Source organism: Rhinolophus sinicus, linkage group LG13 (assembly GCF_036562045.2).
Source record: "Rhinolophus sinicus isolate RSC01 linkage group LG13, ASM3656204v1, whole genome shotgun sequence".
NCBI lineage: Eukaryota > Metazoa > Chordata > Mammalia > Chiroptera > Rhinolophidae > Rhinolophus > Rhinolophus sinicus.
The window spans coordinates 15117675-15143857 of NC_133762.1; the positions used below are offsets into that span (position 1 = coordinate 15117675).

Below are 26183 nucleotides of genomic sequence, written 5' to 3' on the forward strand. Positions count from 1 at the left end.
CTGCAGTGGCACTGGCTGTTAGGAATCTCATGGTTTATTAGAAACGCTCCTATTTCAACTGTAGATGCAGCTTTCCATATCTGAGGATGGATACGTTCACAGCGGTGACAAAGTGATGCTTGTGAACCTGGACCACCCTGAGACAGAAGCTGGTCTGTTTCTCCGAGGGGACCTGAGCCTGTGTTTGACTCCAGATGAGATTAGAGCCTACCTGACTGACGAGTTTGAGGTGCCCTGTGGCCTGAGTGCAGCGCCAACCAAGATCCCGGTGGGCAGAAACACTTTTATCATTTTGAGGTAAAGATACTTTAATTTTCAGCTCATCTTCATCAGAAGTGTCTGTTTTCACTTGCAGCTTAAGGATGTCCGCGATTGGAGTAGAGGGCTGACTGGAGGCAAAGGTTCTATGAACATTACCTTGATTCTCATCTTGGTTTTTATCTTGGGAGTTATTGCCAGGGGACCTCCACTCTCCCTTTACCTTCAACATCAGGATAGTTAGTAAGTTGTGTTCAATTCAAAGGCATTGGATCCGGGCAAGTCAATTCATGTTCCGCCGGGAAGCCTAGCGGGTTTTCCTGATAACACGTCACAAGGCCCCAGCTCATTTGACTGCCTTCGCTGTTTCCAATGTCGCAGGGTTGTTTTTACACCAGCAGTACATAGTCGTTGAACGCAAGGTGGCATGGCATGGGGATTTGCTCTCTCACAATTCATCGTCTGCTAGAAATGTACTTGAGGAGATTTTGGAAACGAGCATTTAAATCCTTAGAGAACAGATACGTAATTATAATTGAAAATGCCACCTTTGCTTGGCTGTGACTGATTGTCACTAAGTTACGATAGCCAGTTTGTATTACAGGAATACGGCCGGTCTTCTAAGTCCTTGCTTTAGATTTATGTTGAGTGCAGGTAATTTACATGAAGGCAACTTCTGTTTCCTGGAGGATTGAGAGGGAAGATTGTATGACATGTCTACATACGTGTTAGCCTGGTTCTCCCAAGAGAGGTCACCGCCCCAACCCAGGTTCTTAGCGCAGCATATGCTCCGTCCGCTCTAGGCTGACAAAGCGCCATGCTCTGTGCAGGGCGGCAGGGCATAGGCTGCTGGCCTGATGTGAAGTCGGGAAGAGCAGGCCTTGTGTTTAGGGACTTAATTCAGGTATGATACGTGAAGATTCAGTAGCAGGGAAGTGATAAACGTCTTGCACACACGCACAATAGAGCTGCAGAGTGGTTCAGACTCACAGAAGCCCACTGTACTTCTCTGTTGACAGTGCAGACGGAGAGGCCCCGGGCCAGGTCCTTAGATACGGGCAGAGCTTCCGCCTCGGGATGACAGAGGGATCTGAAGACAAGATGGTGAGTGGTCGGGTGACAGGTCTCCTTGGGGCTGGTCACTCGTTTCCATGCGGACTGATACGGCCACCTACTGAAGTAGGCAGAGGACCCTACAGGCACGTGCTCCAGCCATCTCGGCAGTATTAGGGTTCCGGCGCAGCTTGGCACAGGCCATTGGGGGCCATTTCTTTCCTTCTACCTTTGCAGATTTCAAAAACGCACCCTTAAAAGCTAAAGAGTAAGGGAGAAAAACCTTTTTTGTTTTTGCAATGCAGCCGGCAAAAAGCAAAAATTTATATCACCTCCACTTGTAAGTTAAATGATTGGATTATGTAACAATAATATGACATCTGTTTAATGTACCCAATGCTAGCAAGGTTTGTCATCTGGCAGCTTTTTTTTTCTCTTTTTTTTTTGACTTTTTATTGTCAACTTCTGTCTCATACGAGAGAAGGACAATATGAGCTGCTTAAGTTTCCACAAATCAGCTGCACCTTTGATCCTTACCTCTGCCTCTGAGGTGTCACAGAACCAGGTAAGTATGGGTTTGAATTCCAGCTGTGGTGCATACCTGTGGGGTGGGACCTTGGGTCATTTATTTAACCTTTTCGAGTCTTTCTCATCTATAAAATGGGGATTATTACACCTTCCTACATGCTTAAGCACTTCACATCTGTTAACTCATTTATCCCTCCAAACAAGTCTGTGAAATAGGGACTGTTTTACCCCTTCTTTTATTGCTGGGGAAACTGAGGCACAAGGAGCTTAAGTGATTTTGCTCCAAGTCACTCAGCTTCTAAGGGGCAGATCCGGTTCCATACAGCATTTTTCACTGAATCCAAGAGTCCGTTATTGTACGATGGGGCACTATTATTATAGATTTTGAAAAAGAAAAGTTAATGCTGGCAATTAAACTATGACACACCACAGATGGTGAGCTGCAGCCTGATTTAAAATGTAGAAATTAGAGGAAATACCAAACTGTTGAAAAAGCGAAGTAGATCATCATTGTCTTTCTTATCCAGAAATTAGCACAATAACATTTGGCTTTTTTTCTTTTATGAAGGGAGGGAGAACAGACTTCAAACACAGGGAAAATTACAAGTACTAGATTCAGATATAATTTCTTTCAATTTGTTTGTTTGTCTCTCGTTTTTCTTCTTTCTTCCTTTTCTTCTTCTCTTCTCTCCCGTGAATCACCCTTCTTTGCCTGATTGTCAGTTTGGGTTTACATATATGCTCTTCCATAGATCATAGAATTTCGTCGTGTTTGTTGCTAATACTTCCTCCCATTTGCTACTAGCTTTTAAATTGTAGTTGTTCTAATATGTTTTCGAGTAAAATCTATCACAGTTTTTCTTTGCAATCTCTTCCATTGCTCAGAGCCTGTTAAAGTCTGCTCCGAAGATATGATAGAAAGAAAAACTTGTACTAACTTCTACATGTCTAAAGTGTAACTCTTGCTTCAGTTTAGTCTTTAGTCCATTTGGGATTTATTTTGATAACGGGTTTTATGTAAACACCTGACTATCCCCCAAAGGACTGGTTAGTCGTATCTGTGTTATTTCTTGAATAGTTATTCCTTTCGTCACTGACACATGCTGCCCCATTAGCATACACTGGGTTATTGGATATACAACGTGCTTTTTCTGAAAGTCCTGCTTTGATCCTGTGAACTGGAGTTGTCCATTTTTATTCCAGGACTCTAGCTTTAGAATATCCTCTGACAGCAACTAGGGCTAGTTCCCTCTCATTGCACGTGTTTGTCTGAATTATATTAAGAATTAATCTTTCAGTTAAATGTAATAATGTTTTTCAAATCCCTCTGCCCCTGTGTTTAGGGGGAAAGTCAGTTGGTATTTTGATTGGCATTGTAAATGTTAAGTAATTCACATATTTCGTGACTTTATAATATTTATTTTTCTGAGATGTCTCTCCATTGATTCGATTAGTCTTTTGTATCTCTGTGTAAAGTTTTGTGGTTTCCTTCCCATGAATCTGACACCAGTCTCGTCAAAGCTGTCCCTTGCATCTTCTATTTTGGATGCTGTTGTAGGGAGGTCCTTATGACGGTTACCACAAAAATATAAGAAAACCATTGATTTCTGTATTCCTCTTTGGTGACATCACTTACTCGTACCAATGTGAATAGTTTTCAGTTGATTCTCTTAGGACTGGGAGGTAGGCAGTCATTCTGTGTTCACATGATGGCAGTTTTCTCTCTTCAAATTCTAATACTCTCATTTGTGTGCCTAGGTTTGATTTAGCTCACTCTTCCGAGCACTCACGACAAACCTAGGGACTGTGGTCTTCCTGATTTATCAGCCTGGCTCCTGATTTATGACGATTGTTCTCCTCATTGACAAGGCAGAGTTTGGGGTTGGACATAGATGTTTTTTGCCATTTGAAGTCCTGGTCTTCTGGTTGCTCGGAACGGCCCTGCCATTCTCCCCATAACCCAGGGACAAAGCCACAGGGCACCTTGGACCCATCTCTTTCCCAACCACATCCAGCTCCTCGCCAGGTCCCATGACTCCCTGCACCAAGTACTTTGGCCTGTCTGTCTTTCCTTCCCAAGGCTGTGCCTCCAACCAGGCCGCCACAGCTGTCCTGAGCCCCTGGGACAGCGTGTGCTGCCACGTCTGCCTCCTGCAGCTCTGGGCATCCCTGCTGGACAGCCACACCTTCCAGGGGCTTCCAGGGGCTTCCCAGCTTTACTCAGTCATCAGTCCTGCAAGTCAGGAAACTTCTTGGGGACAGTAACTCATTTCTGCCTTCCCCACAGCACCTTGTGGCATAGCTTTGCCTATGAAAACCTGTCAAAAATGACCTCCAGGTGCGGGGTGAAGGTGAACTGGTCAAGAGCTAATGAGGAACCAACATTTCGGACTTTTCAGCAGGATTTGGACTTCTTGGCAAAGGCATGGGCAGCCAGATAGCTGCCTAAATAAATTCCCAGTGTGGATGTCATTTCCAGAGGGGTGTAGCCCCCCCCCCGTGCCCCCGCAGGCTTAGAAAGGAATGTCAGCTGTGACCATGTTGGGTTTAAGAGCACTTCCCTTCCTGCAGCGAGCTTCATGCAACATTACTTATAATAAATAAAGTACCAATACGGGCTCGTGCCCTGAAAAGGAGGAGGAGGGGAGCAGGGGCGGGAGCGCGAAGAGAGCGGGGTACGGAGTCTGCGTCCCAAGGAGGGAGCCGCAGTGGTGATGCAGGAGCCGAGTCGGCGTTTCTGAGGTGGAGAAGAGCTGAGCGTTCTCATGCTACTGGCAGGAACAGGGTGTGGGGAACTGCTTTTGAACACGCTTGCCACCGGCCAGCTGACCACTTCCTATTTCCCAGCTTTCCCAGTAGTGTAACGAAGTCCGTCTGCTTGCTGTCATTTTCAGTTATATTTATCAAGTGACCACAGGACCCTGCTGAGGTCGTCTAAGAGGTCGTGGCTCCAGGAAGTGTACCTGACGGATGAGGTCTCCTACCTGAACTGCTGGCAGGCTGCCTTCCCGGACCCCCAGCTCCGCCTGGAGTACGAAGGCTTCCCCGTCCCGGTGAGCCCTGGGCCCTGCCGCTGGCGAGCGCGGATGGTTTGCTCCTGTCTGTAGTACAGACAGTGTACTCCAGGCCTCACGTGGCAGAGGTGCTGCTCTTCCTGTGGCAGCAGCCTGCATCGGGGGTTCTCAGCTGCAGTTTTATAAACACACGAGGCCCAGGCCCTGCCCCTGAGATCTGGCTGAGAAACCTGGCCCGAGACGATAAGCATGATGGCACTGCTTCCTTCCCGGCCTCTGCAAAGCCCTGGTTTCTGAAGAGACAGCAAATTGTGGGGAAGTGAAGGAGACAGAGGGACAGCCACGCAGGGGCCGCGGTGACGACGTGGGGCAGCACATTCCTGTTGTCACCGCTGAACGTTTTCTAAGGACGTTGGGCCCTGTGGAACGGGAACCCAGGTGCCACCCTGATGAGGGCAGGTGGGCACAGAGCTGTTGCTTCCCGTCATGAGGCGTCCGGCAGATGGGGGGTGAGGAGCTGGTAGAAGTTGTGGGGACAGTGGGAAGGATTTCAAGGCTGGGCCAGCTGTGGGGGCTCTGCAGGAAGGGACCCTGGTGACACGCACACTGAACCTGCCCAGCACAGTGCGTGTCCCCCGAGCTCCGCAGTGGGCCTAGCTCACAAGGTCCTGCCGGCAGGGACCATGTACTCATGGGCCACAGTGACGCATGCTGGCCTCTGCCAAGCCTCGCTCTCCGTGGAACGGCTTCGTATTTCCACAGTGTGAACTCTCGGTGTCTGTTTCCTTACCTGTCAGGTGGAGGTGAGCATACCTGCCTCGTGAGGCTTTGCGAGGACTAGGTGGGTCATACACTTTAGTGCTTATTGGAAAAGTGGCCGGCTCTCGCCACGTGCCCAGATTGTTCTGTTGTCCTTGGGTTGTTAGGGAGCAGTGGTGCAGGCACAGGGGTTCTTTGCTCCATAGCCTGAGGCAGGTCCCTGAGCCTCGCTCAGACCCGGGCACACCTGCAGAATGAGAACCCAACACCTACCTGTGCGAGCTCCCCGTGCTCCAGCCAGAGGCCCCGCCAGCACCTGGGGGCAGCCCGTGCCTCATTACTTGGAGAGCGCACACCCTGGGGGACACTGGGGCACCTCAGGAGGAAGGTGTCAGAAAGGAAGTATTAGAGACTCGGCTCTGGTGGGGCGATTTTAGGGAGGGACCCAGGAAGCAGGCTTCGCTCTGGATCACGCGTGGTCAGGAAGTGATCGGGTGCCATCTAATCTGCAGAGAGCCCGGCTGACCGGTCCCTGGTGAAGCAGCAGCCGTCGCTCACATTAGCCGGGAGAGGCGGGCGCTGGCTGCTGTGGCTCCTGTATTGTGTGTGCAGACGTGACGGCAGAGGGTCTTGTTTTTGTCCTGGCTGCCATGGCGAGTCATGCACAGCGGCCTGTGCCATGGCTTTCCGTGAGACCGAGTACATTCCACGGGAGAACAGCAGGGCAGCTTGGCTCTGAGGGCCGGGCCGGCTCTCCACGTCAGGGGCTGCTTCTCTCTTCCTCACACAGCCCCTGTGTTACATGGGTCAGGATCTTGAAATAATATGTATTTTTTCCTGATTATAAACATCACATATATTTACTTATGGAAATTCAGAAAAACAACAAATAGCTTAAAAGTTACCACTCGTTCCACCCTCCAGAGGAAGCCACTGTTGTTTATCATTTGTTTTTCTATGCATGTTTTTTCATTTAGTTTTATTAAATTTTTTAATTTTTTTTTTACCCTCATTGTTTCCCCTTAAATTTCCATTGACTATGTCTCATGTCAAAGATCATCTCCAATATGATTAAATGACGGCTTAATGTGTTATCGTGTGTCTGCATCAATGTGTTTAATCAGCCCGTTATGGTTTGGCTTCTAGGGGTGTGTGTGTGTGTGTGTGTGTGTGTGTGTGTGTGTGTATTTTTAAACTAAATTTAAATGAATATACAGTATACTTACAAGTTTTTGCTCTTAGGAATTGGAGGCCTTAACTCATAATGCAAAGAACACACTTTCTTTATCTTTAAAGGCAAATGCAAGAGTTCTCATCAGCCACTGCCACACGGGTCGGGGGCTGGCGGTCCACCGGCATCTCTTCTTAAGGTACGAAGTGCCACGCGGGGGAGGCCCGTTTGCAGAGGGTGGCAGCACACACAGCCCTTTGATGCTGGAGCGTCGATGGTGGGAAACATCCTGCAGTGACCGAGCCCCTTCGATCAGACACGTGCTTGGCCCCAAGAGGGTTTTCGTCAGAATGGGGTCCTCCCACCGTCCTCGCCCTTCACACAGGATGAAAATCCCGACACACGTGCTGTGGGTTAGAGACCCCCCTCCCGAGGGCTCCACAGAGCAGTCCGCCCGGTGAGGTGCTCCTGAGGTGAACGAGCAGCTTGCTGAGGGCTGTCGCTCCGTTCCCAGTCGGTGTCCATTGTTTTCCTCCGCAGGACCTGCTTTGGGAAGGAAGCAGAGGTCGCTGCTCATACACACCTGGACTCCCACCGAGTGGAGCGGCCCCGGAACCACTGGGTACTGGTGACTGGCAGTCCCAGGAAGGGCTCGCCCACCATGCTGGACCTGCCCAAACCGCCTGCGGAGGACACCTGCGCCCTGGAGCAGGTGGCTCACCTGGGGGCCCAGTGACACTCCAGGTGCGCCCCCACTCAGAGTGGCTTCTCACGAAATCTCCAGTTGTCTTTTTAAGGAAGACATAGAGCCCTCTGAACCCAATATTGAAACAAAGGCTATGAGAAGATTATTGAATTAGTGGTTGGGGGCGGGGGTGGTTAGGACACAGAAAACTAGCCAAGGGGAATAGCTCAGAAATTCTGGGAGCTCAGCTTCCTGTTTGGATCCTGTGTAGGGACACATGTCACCTTTTAAAGCTGTCTCTGTTAATAAAGCTGTTGGACCACACCGAGTGTTTGGCACCACCCTTTGTCCCCGCTGACTACAACTGAGTCAGAAATCACCAGTGTGTAGCTGGGAGCCGTGGCCTTACCTTGGAGTTCAACATTTCCCCCTTGTTTTTTTTTTGTTGTTAGTCGTTTGTTTGTTTCTACCTCTGGCTTAGGAGAGCCCGGACCTCTACCTGACCAGTCACACATTATTTTGTAATGATTTTTGAACTGCAGAATCTCTTTATCACTACCTTATCTTTGGAACTGACACACTAGTTGTGGCAGCGCCGTGGTCAGAAAGTTTCTGGCAAAATACACATCTCCTTCCGTGTATTTGCCCATCTGTCCCTTCTTTGCCGGGAACCTATGATGGGTAAGGTGCCCTGATGGGCTGAAGAGACCCAGCCCGCAGGGGAAGGTGAGCTCTCAGGCTGGTGTGTATGTAAATGTCCTGAGAGGCAGGAAGGAAGTCAGAGGTAATGTAAATGCATTTTAAATAGATGTAGCTTCTAGCAGGTCCGGGCGACCCTCCTCAAGGAGGCAGCCGTGTGCCATCACGGCTGCTGGGGTGAGGGCGCTGCTTCCCGGGCTTGGCTGGGCGTTGGATTCACCTGGACGACGTTGGCAATGACTGATGGATGGGGAAGGCCTTCCTCAGTGGGTCTCACCGTGGCTTGCAGAAGGTAAGTGATGGGCTCAAGGTCACACAGCTCGGAAATAGCCCCACTGGGCGGGACCAGTCGACCTTGTATATCTTCCAAACCACCTCGGCCCTGCTATGCTTTCTGGGTCCAGCTTGTTCCCTGTCGCTGGGGACTGTCGTGTGCGTTGCAGGCTGTGTGGCGGCACCTCTGGCCTCTGCCCACCAGGTGCCAGTAGAGCACCTCTGCTTGTGACAACCTGAAATGTCTCGACTTCGCTGAGTGTCTGTGTCCTGGGGGGAAATGTGCCCTCTGAGCACTTCAGCCCTAGGCCTGCTGGATCTTCCCCACAGGGGCTGTAGTGGCTTTTCTCCCATTTACGTTCATTTTTCCTGTAGAGGATAGAATTTGTGCCTTCCAAGGTGGGTTCCAGGTAATACTGATACGTAATCAGCTTTTAGCTCTGGCCCAGCCTGGTGGGAACCTCGGATTTTGTACAGATTGGCCCTGGGGGACAAGGCAGCGTGTGGACCTGTGCACACACCTGTGCCGGGGGAGCACAGCCCCTTAGCAGTGACCGCCAGTGTGGGGACAGGATGGCCCACTCAGGTATGGAGGGAAGAGGGAAGCTTAGCTCTCCTGTCTGTATCATTATTTTAAGCTTTAAAATACATTCATGTGTGTTTTCCACTGTTCAAAACGCTCGTTTCAGTGTACATAAGAGTTTAATATGCGTGAGATGTATAGACATAAGCATTTGTAAGTGTCTGTGTGTGTAGCTAACGCTCAGAACTTACTGGGCAGGCGTCCAGTGACAGACTGGAGGCCACTGTGTGCTGTGGGTGGGGTGGTTACAGACGATGCCACTGAGTCCCTGTTGCTGCATGGACACGGGCTCCCCCAGCCCTGAGGTTCACTGTTGGTCAGTTGAGCAAATGTTTACCGATCAGTTCCCGTGGCTGCTTCTCTTGCTAGGGTGGTGGGGACAGTGAGAGGAGCAGAGACCCTGCGGCTGGGGAGGGAAGAGACCAGCAGTGTGATTGCTCACGGGGCCTCCCAGGAGTGCCGTGGGAGAACAGGAGAGTACGCACGCACAGACGCGCATGCACGGGGACAGGACGGGGAGGCTGTCCGGAGATGACACTGACACTCCAAGCCAAGGAGGCCCTGAGTGTGGCATGTGGAGCAGTGGGGAGAGGCAGGGACTCAGCAAGGGTGGGTCCCCGGCAGGCGCTGCCCTGGGGCTAAATACAGGGGTGTCTCCGTCCTGGTTAGAAGGCAGCCACTGCCCCTTGTTCATGGGGCGCCCTTTGCAACTGTGGCACCTCCCTGGAGGGACCTCTGGCCTTCCCTACAACCCAGCAACTAAAGAGTTAATGCCTCTCCCCCTCCCCCCAGAACCTTGCCCAGCACTGTCGCCAAAGCTAGTTCTGTTTGGTGGGTTCCCAGTGATACTCAGAAAAAACTGCAGCTTGTTAACCATTTGGAATATCACTGCTGGCTGTGTGTATCAAGTTACTGAATTTGAATTTTATCTTGCAGGTGATGGTCAGCCTTTGAAAGAGTTTGAGGAGGAAAGTGGCATGGTTTTGCTTTGGAAAGATTGTCATGGAAGCAGCAGGGAGGCTGAGGGGTCTTGGGGAGAGTGATGAGGCTTTGCACTGAGGCTGTGTCAGGAGGTGTGGAGAGGAAGGGATGGACTAGAGAGTGGTGGGGGAGGCGGGAGGGTGTGAGGGAGAGCGGGAGGGAGGGAGGGAGAGAGGGAGGGGGAGGGAGGAAGAGCAGGAGGGAAGGGGAGGGGGGCAGGGATGGAGGCAGGGAACCTGGCATAGGGACAGCCTGCCTAAATCGCTGGCTTAATTCCTACGGAGAGACTACGTGGTAAGGGAGGCAATGGGTTAATATAGAGAGAACGCCAACAGTGAAAGCGAAGACCTAGTAGAAAAATAAAACCAAAGACTTGAACTGATAATTATAAAAGAAAGGATTCACGTTTCTGATGAGCATTTCAAAGCCCATTCAAAGGAAGACAGTGAGATGCCCTTTTTTCCTTTCTCTGACCGCAGGCAGTGACAGAACCATAGTGTCTGTCACATTGGCCTCACCTGCTTGTGTTACAGGGGGGAACTCGGCCCAGATGAGAGAAGGGACACACCCGTCACAGGAGATAGAGGCAGGGCCCATGGCGCCACGCCGGGTGACAGGGACTGCATCACAGCTGTGCCTAGGAGAGCGGACGTGAAGGGTGAGGCTCAGAGGCCTGAGGTCTCCCGGAAGCCCCCAGGTTCTCCTGCAGAGTCGGCCCTGCTCTGGTCTGGTGTGGCCACAAGAGGTCACTGTGAAAAACCCGAATCAGTCCTTGCTTCGCAGTTTGGCCCAGCTGTGGAACTTAATTTCAAAACACTAGGGAGTTTCCAGTTTTCAAAACGTGCATTTTAAGAGGGGAAAATCTATAAAATGCTGTGGTCAGGGTATCAGTTCATTTTTTTCCTTGTAAAAGAAAGTGCATTAGGCAAAAGTAAGAGCTGCTTTAACAGCGTTCCGAGGGGCGTGCCAAGGGGAGTTCAGGTTAGAATCCAGCCCCTCTGGGACTCTGTAGCCCTTCCATCTGGAGTCTGGCGTTCTCCCCAGGAAACTGTACTCTAACCCCGGCCTGAGCACCCTGGGCCCCGAAGCCGCCCCCAGTGAGGGCAGCGTGATGTCCGAGCGGCCGCTTTCCAGCCTTGCTCAAGTCGGTCGCCTCACCAAGCCTCAGTTTTCTCTAAGGGGTTACTGGCTTCCTCTTGGAGTTGTTAGAAGATGGACTGAAATGACAAAATGTGTTAGACAGAAGCAGGAGGGGACAACGGTCCTAGTCCCGGCCATGGGGTCAGACCGGTCACTTCCTAGCTGTGTGAACGCAGAAGTCGCTGTGCCTCTTGGAGCCCCCATTTCCTCAGGTTGAAAAGCCAGTTAGGAGATGACCCAAGTCCTGGGCTGGCTGTGCAGGTGGAGGCTGTGTCCGCTGAGCCGGCGGCCACGTGCCTGTCCTGTCGCAGGAATGCCGTCAGGCGTGGGCATGTGCGTGTCCGAGTGCTGCCTGGCACTGCTGTGTTCTGTGTCTCCGTCTCCTTCACGTGCCTGTGAGCTGCGTGTCTGTGTGAAATCACGGCCACCTCTGCCCCTCAGGGTTTATACTACTAAGTGTACCTGTCTTCTCCCTCTTACGGGTGAGGGCGCTGGCCCAGCATTGCAGCCGGAACCCGCACGCCCTCTGTCACAGCACTTGTCGCTCTGCTCGCTTCTCTGTCTGTGGGGCGTGACTGTCAGCTCCCGTGGGCGGGGACACACGTGGAGCAGCGTCCCCGTGTTAGAGCGTCACCCGCCTGGCCTTCCCTATGGAGTGCTTGCTCGTGCCAGTCGCTCACTGTTCCAAGCACGTTTTCATGTACTAACCAGTTGAATCCTCACGTCTGACCTGTGAGACGGGTCCCGTGATTCTCTGAATTTGGCAGGAGGGGAAACTGAGACAGGAAGAGGAACTTCCCGAGTGTGGACCCGCTCAGCCGGGCAGCCAGGAGACCTGGGTCCGGGGCTGGAGCCCGTGGCCGCCCAGTGGTGCTGTCTGCACGGCAGAGGTTTTCCGAGCATCTTGCTGGATTGGATGGAATTGGAAGACGGCAAGCGAGGGACGCTGCAGTGCATGATGGGAGTGACCCTAGGTGTGCATGCAGTTCTACGTCACAGCTGTGGCTGTGCCATCCCGGGGGGCAGGAGCCCAGCCTCAGGGCACAGCTGGATGAGCAGAGGGAGGCGCCGGGGGAGCCCTCAGCTCAGGAGCTGTGCGGTCCTGGGCAGCAGCGAGCAGGACTGGGAGCTGCCACGTGCCCACGCAGGGCCACAGGCTGCCTCACACACTCGGACACTCCGTCGCCTGCCACACTCCGCAAGCCCGGCGGACAGACGGGTGGACGGACAGAGTGTGGGGCTCGTCCGAGGTACCAGCTCTGGACAAGCGGAAGGTCTGGAGCCCTGTGCGAGCAGATGTGGGGACACGTCGTCTCAGTGGACAGAGCACAGACATGCCCCCGTGTGTCCAGGAGGGGGCGTGGGCCGCGGTTAGCCACCAGGCCCCAGGCCTTCCCTTCCTGATAGCCAGATCCCCGCAGCTCCCCAGGCCGCCCAGCTGTGGGCTCTGCCTGAGGAGCCGAGTGTAACAGGTGGACCCACCCGGCTGCACCCTGCAATCCTGGCACCGTGTGCTCTGTGCTCTAACACACCGCTCACAAGTGCAAGTCACACTTGGACACCCTCCACCCTCCTCCCTGACGAGTGGAGATGGTGACTGCCATGGCCGTCCCCAGCAGCTGGGCAGAGGCCCCACCCTTCGTCTCTCCCGCACTGTCTCTGTGCCGTGTTATTGTTGGCTGATGGGAACCGGCTGAGCGTGTGCCAAACATCTGCTCACGTCTCCTGGACGTGCTCCCACACAGACGGGCAGGAAGCAGCACCACCCTTGAACTGAAGTGCCAGGGCCTGTGAGTTGCCATCCCAGGACGCTGCCTGGCTCGCCGGGGGGACTGCTGGCATCGCTGGGCTGGGACCTGGCCTCGGGGGGCTGGGAGCTGGGGGAGTCTCTTGGTTCTACGTCCTCTCCTCTTCATGGAAGGAACATTACAGAGGCCATGCTGGGGATGGAAGGAAGGGGACACAGTAGAGTGCCCTCTGTGCCGGGGAGGAAGAGGCTCTGCTGCTGGGATGGGCGCGGGAAGGAGGTGTCCCGTCTGGGCCCCCGGGAAATAGACCTGAGACAAAGATTGAGCGCAGTTTATTTGACGTGACGTGAAACAGGAGAGGAAGGCCTTGTAAAAGGCGCTTTGTCAAGCAAGTGGTGTTGGGACAACCGGGATCCGCCCACTGAGAACCCGAAGGGCAGGATGAGTGTCAGTCTCCTCACCTGTGGGCTGGGCACGCGGGGACATCTCGTCTTCACCTCCCATCTGCTCAAAGGACACCAGCTCCCTGGCTTTTCTGGCCTGTCGCATGGAGTGGGCGGGGTGAAAGCCCTCAGGTGAGGGTCCCAGGTGATTGCAGCCACACAGGGGACATGAGCAGGACACAGTCCCGGCTGCAAGGACAAAGGAAGGTCAAAGACGAGGGCTGTAGGCCAGCCTCTCCTCTCCTCCCCCCGTCAGCTGCTCACCTCTTTGCTCTCTGCCCTCTCCTGCCCAGACATGGCATTTGGGACGTGGGAGAGCCTTCTTAGGTGTGCGTGGCAGTACCCGGCGCACCTGGACCGGTGGCTGTGAGGGGTGGCCAGCTCCCCCGCAGACGTGCCGTGGACACTGACGACGGGGGTCTGGCCGGAGCGAGAGTGCCCTGTCTGTGCTTCGGGCTGCTCGGGACGTCCTCATCCTTCCCAGCTGAGGGATCGTCACCTGGTCCTCCGGGCGCTGGCGCTGGCCCTGGCCTGCTGCCTTCGGGTATGGGCCACGTCCCTGCAGCTCTCCGGCCAAACTCTCAGCTCTCTTCTGCTTGTCCTGTCCCACAGACTGGGACTTCCGGGTCACGGGCACAGCAAAGGAAGGGGACTCACAGCCCGTTCCCTGGATCCTGCTGGCCTGAGGGCATCGGGATGGCATTGCCCTCGGGCTGTGCAGGTGCTGAGCTCCCGATGGGTGGACCTGGCAGGTGAGTCGGGCCCGAGTTGGGCTAAAGTTTTGTTCTCAACTTCCCTAAGTCATCAGGGTCAGATGCCACACCCGTCCCTTCTCGCGCCGAACGCGCCTCCTGTCCATTACCCTGTGGGACCTCAGGTGGGGGCTCCACTTCCTCTGCTTCTCAGGGCGCCCTCTCCCTCTAGGGCAGCACCTTATACCGCAGTGTCCCTCGTAGGCCAGAGGCATTTTCTCTGTATTATGGAATGAACTAAGAAATTCAGTATCCAGACCTGCTTGCCAAGCAAGGGAAGAATGTGGGGGAACCAAATGGGCAGTGCCTTCCTTGTAACACATGTAACTCGTAAGACTGCAGGGGGGCGGGACGCCCCCCAATCCTGTGGGATATGTCAGAAGCTGAAGGGCCTGCTTCTCCTTCCTACTCACTTGTCTGTTTGCCTTGCCTCCCGTCTCCAGGCAGCACAGGATGGATGCAGACATGGAGGAGAAAAAAGCACATTAACAGAAAGTATTGCTATCCCGTCCAAACGGTGTGGGGCAGGCAGACTGCACCCCGTAAAGGCCAACCCAATCGAAGGAAGGGCCTGTGCTCTAGTGTAGAGTCTCAAAAGATTCTGGAAAGGCCCGTACAGAGAACCTACGTTTCCAAGGATAAAGTCAGTTGAACTGAATTGCCTGTTGACGTAAGTATTTGTAGTTTTTTTCTGATTGCAAAGTAAATACATACTTAATTTGAAAAATTCAGGAAAATGAAATACCGTTCATTTTCAGTGTGTTTCCTTGACATGTATACTACATGCTCTAGGACGCTGCCAGGCTCCTGGCAGACTTTATGTGAGGGACGACTTGCTGGGTTAAACCACTGAATTTTGGGGTAGTTGGTGACCATAGGGTACCCTCGCTTGTTCTGACTAATTTGGAAATTGGTGGTAGACGTACAATGCTGCTGCGATGAAAGCATAAACTTTGTGGCACTGGCTTACTGGTTAGGCTACTGGCAGAGAGGGAACCGAGTCCGAAACTGGAGACCGCGGTCAGCGCCAGCTACGCGCTGGGGAAACATCTATAAGACGAGTCGCCTGTGATGACTCGGACGTCACGTTGGCTCCTTGTGGCTCCAGGGGAAGAGGTTGGGAACAGAACGTTGGTGGTGCGTGCTGGTCGGCACCGTGTGTGGGTAACAAGCTGTTTACAGGGAAGAGATGAGCACAGAGAAGGCTGACTAGTGTCCAAGAGGAATAAGAGGGACGGGAGACAGTGCAGAAATGAAAGCAGGAAAACCGGCTGCCTGTAGAACGCATCATCAGAAATGGGATTAAGAGAGACTCTGAGGTGCCAACGGCAAATGTCAGAGTCCGGTGTGGCGCCCACTTGGGATGAAGGCAAAAATGAAATGACAGGTGTGGCTCTAATACCTACTGCTAAGTGTTCTAGCAGCTATAACGTCTCAAGGCCTGCGGTGCTGAGGGAAAGGCTTAGGGGCAGGGACTAGAGCGAGAGAGCAGATCTGGGAACCAAGTCCTGAAAGAACAGTGGGTGTGGCTCCTGGAAGACGAGACTGACTACTGAGTTTGAGAGTCATGCTGCTGAAAAGCAAAAAAAAAGAAAAAGAAAGAAGAAGAAAAGATCCTACAAAAGCGTGTGATTATTTGAGGTCTTTCACCCTGTGAAGACCCTGAGATCCCAGCCGTACAGGGAGCAGACAGACTGAGAAAGCAGCCCCCAAGGAGGACGTATTCTCCAAAGCCCACTTCAGATGTGGCCCAGGAGACCGCCTTCTGAAATGTGTCCTCGGAGAGCCGTCAGCAAGGCGCCCTCCCGAGAGCAGAATGAGGGCTAATCAGGGAGCATCCTCCAGGGATTTCAGTTCCTGTGGGCCAGACAACTGGGTGTCCCCCATTTCCCTCCCCTCTGAATGCAGTGCTGTGGCTGTGCTGCTGGCCGTACAGCGCCCGCGGTGCACAGAGGGCCGCTGACTGGGACTTTCACATCAGCAGTTGGCGGGCTCCTGCCCACTGGCCGGGTCCCGCGCGCTGCCTGTTTTTGTAAATAAGGTCTGATTGGAACACAGCCAGGCCCGTCCGTGCACACACTGGGACGGCTCGGGGGGCTCCATGGCCGAGTTGAGTGATTGCAACAGAGACCTTACGGCCTGCAAGCTGAACATGTTCACCTTCCGAAAAAGCTTGCTGGTGCCTGCTCTTGGAAGAGTCCTCTGGACCCAGAGAAGCACATGCTGACTGCATGTGAGCTGCGAGTGGCCGGGGCTGTGAGGCTTCTCCCCTGGAGACACAGGAGGAGGCCGCCCGGATCCGCGGCACCTACTGGGAGCTGCTGCCTTGCGCGGTGGCCGGACTCGCACCATCAGACTCTGAGTGAGAAATGAGCTTCTGTTGGGTTAAAATTCCGAGATGTGGGGATACAGTGTTGTTACTGCAGCTGAAACTGCTATTCTGGCGGATGTACTAAACGTCCCATCTATGTCATGATTTAAATAGAGTTTATGCTTATACGCAATTGGCTTTCAGTTATACAGTTTTATATTTGTAGTATTAATAGCCTCCCACACCATGTAAGATGGGCTTTGAAAACTGCCTTCAATAACTGCCTGATGTTTCTTGGATTGTTTCACTGATGATGCACAGTGCTTGGCAGGTGCAGTGAGAAAGCCGACTTCCTTCACTGGGTGTGGAAGCGTAACTTAGTGCAGCTTTTCTGAAATGCCATTTAACAGCAGGGTTATCCCCTTTGATGCAGTAATTCTATTTCTGGAAACTTATCCTCAGGAAAGAGAGAGAGATGTGGGCCAACATTTACGGACAGAGATTTTCATTTCAGCTTTCTTTATAACATCAGAATCAGAGATCGTCTGAATGTCCAACAGTAACCAAATAGTTACATAAGTGGCAGTTCTGTCCAGGCGTCGCTGTTTGTTGCTGTGTCTTGCTCAGTATCAGATGCCAGCAGCTTGAGACACAGGACGTGGGTCTGATCTACTAATGGGCAGACTGGCCGTCTCCGCCTTCCCCACGCACCCATCACGCCGAGCTGACGGCCGGGGCTGTGCATGGGGCTGGCCGGCGTTTCTCTCCTTTTCATCTCCGTGGCAACTCACTACTTCTGGCTGCAGAGTCTTCAGATGGGCTCTCGGACATCAAACAGCTACAGCCCAACATTTGGTTACATAAATTCCAAGTGAATCATGAACACGTGGATTATATTTTCGTTCAGATGCACAGGGAATTCAATTTATGGGGAAAGGGCTCGGGGCTGCACAAATTAGCACTAGGTTTCGGAAACTGGTTGAATTGCCAACCAGGTCCTCAGTTAGGTCCCTCTGCTCCCCCCCCCCCCCCCGCCAAATTCCCTCCTTAGCACCCTAGAAACGACAGCTGTTTGATTCCAGGGGGTGCTGAAAGCTAGTCTTCCTCCAAGCAAGATGGGGAGCCAAATGAGTTCAGCAGAGGTTCCTGGGGTTTATTGGTTTTGTCGCAAAGCCAGTAAAGACTAAACAGAATGCAAAACGGACCCTCCCTTCCCCTTGGCTTCTGTGTTGGAACTTCCTTAATTTTTATCTTTCTTTAGTGTGTTCTCTGCCCTGATGTCGGCTATCTCCTCCATTGTTTGTCCCTTAAATGTTGGGATTTCCTGAGGCTTCGTCCTGAGCCCACAGTTCTTACTGTACTTTCTAGGTTATTTTCCATCTGAACTCTTGGCTTCCAGTTGTTTCTATACGCCGATGACACTCTGGTTTCTGTGCCCAGCCCAGATCTCTCTCGACCTCCAGTTTCTCCATCCCATGCCCCCCAGGCACCTCTCCTGTCTGGGGCCCACAGATGTTCCGGAGTCTCTTTGTCCAGACCGCATTCCTCTCCCGCCTCCTCCTTGCAGCCATTCTCTCTGCTTCTCTGGTTTAGGCACTGGCAGTCCCAGTCATGCACTCACCAGTTCCATGACTTAATTAGTTCAGAAGACTTTGAGTTTTTGCCATATGCCAGGCGCTGAATTAGCTAAGCGGACACAGAGGAATGAGACCTAGGTCCTGCCCTCAGTGTCCTCACAACCTAGTGGGGTAGATGGACATACAAACAAGTCATGATAGGACACTAGGAAGCACAGCATGAGAAATAGGCTGAGGATGTCACTTAGTGCGGGAAAGGGGCACGGGTCACCCCGGAGGCCGGGGCACTCGAAGGAAACGGGATTTAGAAAGGTGCTGCCTGAGCTGAGAAGGAGAGGACGCGTTAGGTCAGAAGTGGGGCAGGAGGTGAGCAGCAGCGGGTGCCAGCAGCAGGGCGTCTGAGGCAGGGGAGGCTGCGGGGTGTACGGGGAGTGGGGGGGCACATAATGGAGGTCTTACATCCCTGTTCAGAGGTTTGCATTTTATCGGATCATTTATGTGGAATCTCAGAGTGGGGTTAAGTAGCAAGTGGAAAGATCTGATTTCTGTGGCCATAGGAGAGGATGCCTTTGAGGAGAGGAAGACAGAGGGAGGTAGAGAAGTTAGGAGAGCCACTGAGTGCTCGTCACCAAACTGGACCCACACTGACTGGATGTAAGAAGAGCGGAACTCGCTCGGCCCCTAAGTGGTGGGCTCCCTCTGTGTCCCCCAGTTCAAAGGAGAGCAAAGACATGTCACCCCAGGGCTTACCATGGGACTTTATGTTGGTTCCAGTACCCAGGTCCGCCCTGTGCCCCTCACCACCTTCAGGGTGCCCATTGCGTACTGGGCCCTCGCCAGGGCTGCTGCGGAGCCACTGTGCTTCCTGTTCCCTGTGCTGCAAAAGTCCTGGCTGAGCCTCCATGGTCAGTTAGCCGGCCACATGGCCACATGTCGATTTCTTCCTGCCTTTTTGTCTAGGTTGGAGGAGATCACCAAGCTTCAGTGGAGGCATTCTGCGTGTGATGCTGACCGCGGCCCACCTTGATTAAGAGAGGTAATGAATGTGAAGTGATTAGTACAGTGCCCGGCACACGTAAAGACTCAGGAAGTGGTAACCATCATCACCACCGTCACCACCATCATCACCACCATCACCACCTTCAGCACCATCACCGTCACCATCACCACCATCACCACCTTCAGCATCATCACCATCACCATCATCACCACCACCACCACCATCACCGTCACCACCATCATCACCACCATCACCACCTTCAGCACCATCACTGTCACCATCACCATCATCACCACCAGCACAACCATCACCGTCACCATCACCACCATCACCACCTTCAGCATCATCACCATCACCATCGCCGTCATCACCACCATCACCGACACCATCACCATCATCATTACCTTCATCACCATCACCACCGTCACCGTCACCATCACCATCATCATCACCATCATCACCGTCACCGTCACCATCATCATCACCATCATCACCACCATCACCATCACCGTCACCGTCACTATCATCATCATCATCACCTTCATCACCACCATCACCGTCACCATCACCATCATCACCACCATCACCGTCACCATCACCATCATCACCACCATCACCGTCACCATCACCATCATCACCACCTTCATCACCACCATCACCGTCACCATCACCATCATCACCACCTTCATCACCACCATCACCGACACCATCACCATCATCATCACCATCATCACCACCATCACCTTCCACGTTATCCTCATCACTGCTGTTCATCACAGTTACATACACTCTCTCCATCTCCCACGTCCAGCCCGGTCTGGAGGACCATACACCATCATGTGAAACTCGTTCAGGACAGCCGGCAGCTGGTGTCTTGATGCAAAGGGTCTGCTCCCAGAGCAGAGTAAGCAGGCCTCATCTCCAGAGAGAAAGAAGACAAGCTGTCGTGCAGGGAGTGAAGCCAGAGGCCCTGTAGTCTGGGGGTCCCTGGGTTCAGTCCACCCGTGGTCAGTCTTGAGTTGGGGAGAGGTTGGAGGAAAGGAGTAGGGCTGGGACCCCGGGGGCAGGGCTGCTGACTAGGGAGCAGGAGCGGGGGCTGGCTCGGAAGTAGCCTCCTGCGTGCTGGCACCACTGCGGTGTGTCTGTACACCAAGAGCCAGCTTGGCCCAGGCCTGCAGGGACAGAGGGCGGTACCAGAGGGCAGGTGCGCGAGTCCCCTGTGCTGGTGCCCCGCAGCGTGGTGCCCAGGAAGCCCTCTTGCTGGCACTGACTTCCTGATGCCAGATGCTATTGTGTCTTCCCTGCGGCCTGTGCTTGCTTTCTGGGACTCATACGTATGCAGTCAACTTAGAATTGTGCAATTTTGTGCATTGGCCATGGGTAAATAATGAGCAATGTGTGTGCGTGTGTGTGTATACACACATAATGTGAAACGTACACACACACATACGTAAGCAAAACTTTTGCAGTAAAGCAAGACAAAGCTTCCAGAATAAAGCCCTTATACCTTTGGGTCTGAAGAAAATGTCTTATGATAAATTCAAAACGAGGTATTTGTGGATGTGCTTTCAAAAGTACCAAGTGCATGAAAGATGGACAAAGCAAGTCCTATCTCTCCCTGCGATTTCCTGGGATGTCTCCCTGCCTGGACTCTCCCATGGACAAAGGAGACTGAGCAGGGCAGCTCTGGGCTTCCCGTACTCATCTCCCTGGGCACAGACGGCTCACCAAGGGCTGGGCTTCTGGCGGCAGATGCGTGGCTGGCCTGGGTGGCCGCTAGCACTCGGCAGTGCTGTGCTCCTTTGCCCTTGAGCAGGTCATTGCTCCTTCTGGGACTTAGCGTCCCCGTGTGTGATGTGGAGCTTGCTGTGGGCCAGGGCTTTCCAGATGCGCTCAGCAGAGCACTGGGGGCCCAGGCAGCAGACGCGTCACCCTGCTTCAACCACGACTTCATATCGCTCTGTTTTAGGTCTTGATGTTCCAGGTGACATGTCTGAGGAAAGGGATGTGGTCCTGTTGAAAGCTTGCAGACCTCGTTGATTGGCGCCTCCCTGAGCCCTAAGTGCTGACTTTCCTGGTTCCACAACGATGCCCACCCAAGGCCTGGAGTGAGCACCAGAGGTCACCACCTTCCCACCTGGGGACATGTGGGTAGGTCCTTTTCACTGACACATTTATCCATTGAGTTCTTGATTGAGAAACTGGTGGGCATCTGTCTGGTCTTTCCATAAAAACATTGGGTGTCTCACCTCCATTATTTCTTAGTTCTGTGGTCCAGGAAAGTCCCTCAACCTCTCTGGGCCTCCACTTGCACATCTGTGAAATGGGCACATAGATAGGATCACATGGTGACACAGGATAGGGTAGTTCTTTCTAATGTGTGCGGACATTGAGTATTGAATGCCTTTGTTAGGTGGTTCATCGGTAAGCAGGTGTTGTGGTTTCCAACACTAGCACAGATGACCTGACGAATCTCAGGACTTTTTCCTGGGATTTAGGATTACAAAATCTAGGTTAGAGAACCAGTCTGTGCTTTGCCCTTATTTGAATGTTGTAGGAGGTTCAGTTTGTCCTTAAAATAAATGTTCAAAAATTATAAAGCATTTTGAACACCATACATTGGCACAATAGGCTGTCTCTGTAATTTTCTGAGTGTTAAAGTAAATTTTAGAGGCAGTGGACATGTAGAAATGAGTGGGTTGATTGAACAAGGAAATTGATTTTTAGCTGCGTTTACCATCGTGGGGAATGTAGGCATTCAGGCTAATGATTACTCGTTAGGCAGGAAAAGAGTCTACGGGCTCTCGCTGAGCCACCCAGCCTCCCTCGAGGTCACTATCTTGCGAGCTGTCACATGTCCCTCCATGCAGTGTGGCAGCTCCATCTGTGAGAATGTGGGAAGGGGCCAAGTTCAAGAGACAGCGCTGACCTGCCACCATCCATTGAGCAGGCCACGTGCTGAGCCGTCAGGGCCTGAGGCGGAAGGGAGAGCGAGCCTCAGAGGTTTGTGACCTTGGGGTGATGCTCGCAGGCCACGGCTCAGCCCTTTCTGAAGGGTTACATGTGATGTGACAGCATCAGCAGGGAGCTCGGCCCGGGAGAGGGAAACGGGAGGAAGTGGGCTGTGGGAAGTGCCGCCGGGGCTGCTGTGGGCCTGGCCCCAGGGACCAGCAAGACCCATGGTGGGAGCCGGACTGGGGGAGCTGGACTTGGTCCCCGCTGTCCACCAGGGAAGGAGGCTGTGCTGGAACCTGGGGGGGCGGCAGCTGTGGTTCGGAAGAATGGAGCAGGGCAGGCTGCATACCCAGTTTCCATGTAGAGAGCGCCACATGGGACGGAATGTATGGTCAGGGGCAGGCGCCAGGGCCGCTCGGCAGAACCGGGAGCGGGAATGGCCGGCCGGGCCACCCCATGGGAAGGGGGAGGAAGACTCAGGGCTCGGCGCAGGCACACTGACCCTGCATCCGCAGCAGACGGGTCATTGTGGGCTCAGCAGCCGGCTCCTCTAAGCTTCCGCCATGCTGGCTGCCTGGTCAGAATCAGCTCCCGATGGGGTAGCACCCACTTTGCAACGGGAGGTGTCTGTCTATAACGCTGATGGGCTGGGGGACACAAGAGCCAGCCAAGGAAGAGGACGCAGCCCCCTGACGTGAGCACAGTCCAGGGGGCCTCCTGAGTGGGTGGGGGTTCAGTAAGCGCTCAGTCCTAGGCCTGAGCCCTGCAGGGCCAGCAAGGGGGCGCTGCTGGTGGGGGCAGGAGAGCCGAGAGGAGGACAGAGAGCTGGAACATGGGTGCCGAAGGTTGCATCTCTCCCCAGGGGGTTTAACCAGTAAGAGGAGGCCCTCCCATCCTTTGCTGCAGACCTTGGGTGACAAACAGCTGTTCTCTCAGTCGCCGGCGCAGGGAAAGAGGCGCCTTTGTGGGTGGGGAGTGCTCGGGCCTGCCCAGGACTAGGGCTTCCCATGTGTACATATACTTTTCCTCCCTTTTTCCCCCGAAGAAACAAACTAGGAAATACGGAGTAAAAGAAATAAAATGCACTCGTAATCCTCTAGCCAGAGATAGCCTCTGTTCATATCTGGACATGTAGCTAGTAGGCTATACACAGGGGAAAAAATCATGTATAAACATGCAGCCTTTCTTATGTCTCTGTAATTGAACTTAAAACTCTTAGACCCCATTTCTGCAGATGACGGAAAATTGATTTTGTCATTTTAAAGTAACCCCATCCTCCCTTCTGCTGGGCAGCCTTTCATCTCCTTTTGGATGAGAAAACCACTGTTCTTTTATCATCATATGTTCTTCCCAAATCTATGGGTTTATGGTATAAATTTTGTGCTTTGAATCCTCCAGGCTTTGCTCTCTGTAATCAAAACCAAGCTTTTGGCATTAAAGGAACAAAATGTAAACAAACCCAAATGTATTAGTTTTCGATTGCTGCTGTAACAAATTGCCACAAAAGCAGTGGCTTAAAACAATACGAATTTATGTTCTGACAATTCTCGAGGTCAGACGTCCAGCCTGGGTCTCGCCTGCTGTCATCGGGTGTCAGCAGGGTTCACATTCCGTTCTGGAGCTGCGTGCGGGGAGACTCCACTTCCCTGAGTTCTGTGGCTTCTGGAGACACCTGCAGTCTTGGCTCAGAGCCCTTTTCTCCGTCATCAAAGCGAGCAGCGTAGCTCCAAGTTTCTCTGGGTCTGAGCCCTCTTCTGCCTCCCTCTCACATTCTCAGGGATCCTTGGGATTACATTGGGCCAGAGAATCCAGAAAATTCCTTCAAAGTCAGCTGATTAGCACCCTTAATTCCTTCTGCCACTTTAACTGCCTCTCGCTGTGTAACATAACGTAGTCACGGTTCCCACAACAGGATGTGGACATATTTGGAGGGCCGACTGCCCAAATAATAACTTATCAAAGGCTTGATTCATATGATCAAACGCCATGACTTTCAAAATTACAGCCTTTGCTGTTGATTTAACAGTCTACTTAGGAGTTCCAAAGGCAATGACTTGACTTAGAAAACCTTTTTTTTTTAAATTAAAACGTGTTTTTATCATCCTCTAAGTGGTATGAATGGAAAGCTCTCGCTCCTCCCTGAATGGGGGTGGATAACACAGTGATGTTGGAAAGCCCAGATGGATATTGGGAAGCTCATGGAGGAAAAACAAACAAACCCTCAGTGTCATTCTTCAAATTTAATCTGTTTCGTGTGTGTGGATCAGGGTCGCAGTGACCTGCCTGGCGGTGCTTTGAGCAAAATGCTGGTGACTGAAGCCTGCGACCTGACCCCCTCGAGGCCCCCCACGTCATTAGAAGTGGGAATGACGTGGGTGGAGAAACCCGAGGCAACCACAGCGTGGAGGGATCATGGAGGGACATCCCAGGAAGGCCTGGGACACTTGGCAGGTGACAGGTGTTGTATGTTTAGGTGGTGATGCATAAACAGGTGACTTAAACCGGACCCGGCTCTGTCTCACTAGTTTTCCTGGAACAGCAAACTTTCCGTTCCATCCCGTCTCACACTGTGGTGTCCCCAGCCCTCACATTTTGCCCCAGTTTTCAGCTCTGACTCTGCCCATGTATTGTATATCCTTTTGGTCTTTTCGGTGGGAAATCCAAGGATTTATTTAACCCGGCAATCAAATTGGTCATTTAAAATAATAGTCTGCCTTGTCCAAGTTTAAAAATAAGTGATCCTGGTATGAAAAGGCAAGCCGGGGAAATGGGGTAGATGAGGCTGCAAACAGTCCCGAGCCCAGTTCCCCAGGGCTCGGGCTCAGGGCTCCTCATCCCGCCTCGTCCTGACATGGGCGGCAGTCGGGGCACCTTCTGTTTGCCGTGATTAAAGTCAGCCTCCACCTTCCCCGCGCCGACTGCCCGTCTGGGGACACAGGCTGCATTCACCATGAGTGGCCCAGCCCCAGCCCTTTGCAGATTTCATGAAAGGCGTTTTCACTTGGATTAAACAGGCACTGTGTTTGTGTGTGGTGTGTGTGCAGGAGAAAATGAATCATTTCAATGTTGGGCAAGGATTTGAGGTGTTGTATTTGTCCCTCGCAATTACATAAACACACCAGAACTCATTAAAAAAAAAGAAGAAGAAAACGCTGGGTGGGGGGAGCGGTGCGTGGTTGGGATGATCTAAGCAGCTGAGTGAGTGAAGTCTCCATACATTAGACAGGCTTGTCTTCTGCCCTCTCAACACACTCCGAGTCCAAAGGAAAGTTTGAGGTTTTACATTTCTGTTTGCGGTGCAGGAAAAAGCTTATGATCTGAGGGCTTGATTCAGTGAAATAACATGGCTTTTATACACATTGCTTTGCAAGGAGGGCAGGAGTTGGAAGCGGCCGCTCTGAGCCGTTAAAGACTCGCTGGCAGAGGGAAGGGATTTTTCCCTCCCTCCCTGCCGGGGAGGGGGGGCAGCAGCTCTAACGGGGAGTTACTTTGTAGTTTTAACTCCTATTCAAACACTCCCAGCCCGAGAAGCTGCGGAGGATCACGCAGGACTTCTGAATCGGCTTGGAGGGGCCTCCCGGCCCCAGGGCCCTCAGGATGAGTTTGCAGAAGAGGATCTTCCCTCGGAGGCAGAGTGGTGAGTGGCCTTCTTCTCAGGGGACTGGTGGGAGGTGGGTGCAGGGTGTGAAGCCACATAGGTAGGGGGAGCACAGTTCTGTTTACGCCCGCGTGGAGTGTGCACGTGTGCGTCTGTCTGTCGTCCTTGCAGAGGCTGGCTGAGCACTCACTAGGCTGTTGGGCGGGGGTGGCGGGCGGTCCCCGGACCCCCAAGGGGGTGAGAAAGACCCTGGCCAGGCAGCGGCTTTCTCTGCCCTTCATCTCCTCTGTGAGTGTTGCTGGCAAAGCAGGGCAGGCGCAAGGTGTACATGCTGAGCCCACGGGGTCCCCACAGCTGGGGTCCTGGGGGCTGGGGGGCAGGACCCGCTGAGCCTCCCAGGTCTGTGTCCTGGGCGGGGCGGCGCGGGGTGGGGGGGGCTCTGTGTACCCTCAGGTACAGCCCCGCGGATGAGACGGTTTTTAAAACCTCCTCCTCCGTTTACTGCAGAAACATACACAGGCATCAGGGAGGGTTTTAACCCCTTTGCCCAGCTTTTAAAGTCAACACTGGCAAACCGTCAGCTGTTGTAACTTTGGCATAAGAGAGTAAACACATGGTTTTCTTTAAAGAAGAGAACAAGGCAAGTGAAGGGCGC

At 52.9% G+C, this 26183-nt stretch overlaps 2 protein-coding genes across 11 annotated transcripts in view; both read left to right on the plus strand.

Moving 5' to 3' along the window:
- CFAP161 (cilia and flagella associated protein 161) overlaps positions 1 to 7902 on the plus strand; it is a 60488-nt gene extending 52586 nt beyond the window's left edge. For 4 of the 7 annotated variants that reach the window (XM_074317688.1, XM_074317687.1, XM_074317690.1 and 1 more), the window contains 5 exons: positions 65 to 297; positions 1278 to 1362; positions 4734 to 4892; positions 6909 to 6982; positions 7324 to 7792. In XM_074317688.1, the coding sequence (XP_074173789.1) occupies positions 65 to 297; positions 1278 to 1362; positions 4734 to 4892; positions 6909 to 6982; positions 7324 to 7519 (747 nt within the window). In that variant the 3' untranslated portion in view covers positions 7520 to 7792. Of the gene's footprint in view, positions 1 to 64; positions 298 to 1277; positions 1363 to 4733; positions 4893 to 6908; positions 6983 to 7323 lie in introns of all 7 variants that reach the window. The other 3 variants (XM_074317684.1, XM_074317685.1, XM_074317686.1) reach the window with 1 other exon arrangement.
- A 2820-nt stretch (positions 7903 to 10722) lies between these two features.
- Positions 10723 to 26183, plus strand: part of IL16 (interleukin 16) — an 87673-nt gene continuing 72212 nt past the window's right edge. Inside the window, exons 1-5 of one of the 4 annotated variants that reach the window (XM_019743500.2) lie at positions 10723 to 14087; positions 14531 to 14757; positions 18936 to 19011; positions 20945 to 21126; positions 25453 to 25567. In XM_019743500.2, the coding sequence (XP_019599059.2) occupies positions 25528 to 25567 (40 nt within the window). In that variant the 5' untranslated portion in view covers positions 10723 to 14087; positions 14531 to 14757; positions 18936 to 19011; positions 20945 to 21126; positions 25453 to 25527. The remainder of the gene's footprint in view (positions 14088 to 14530; positions 14758 to 18935; positions 19012 to 20944; positions 21127 to 25452; positions 25568 to 26183) is intronic. The other 3 variants (XM_019743499.2, XM_074317683.1, XM_019743503.2) reach the window with 3 other exon arrangements.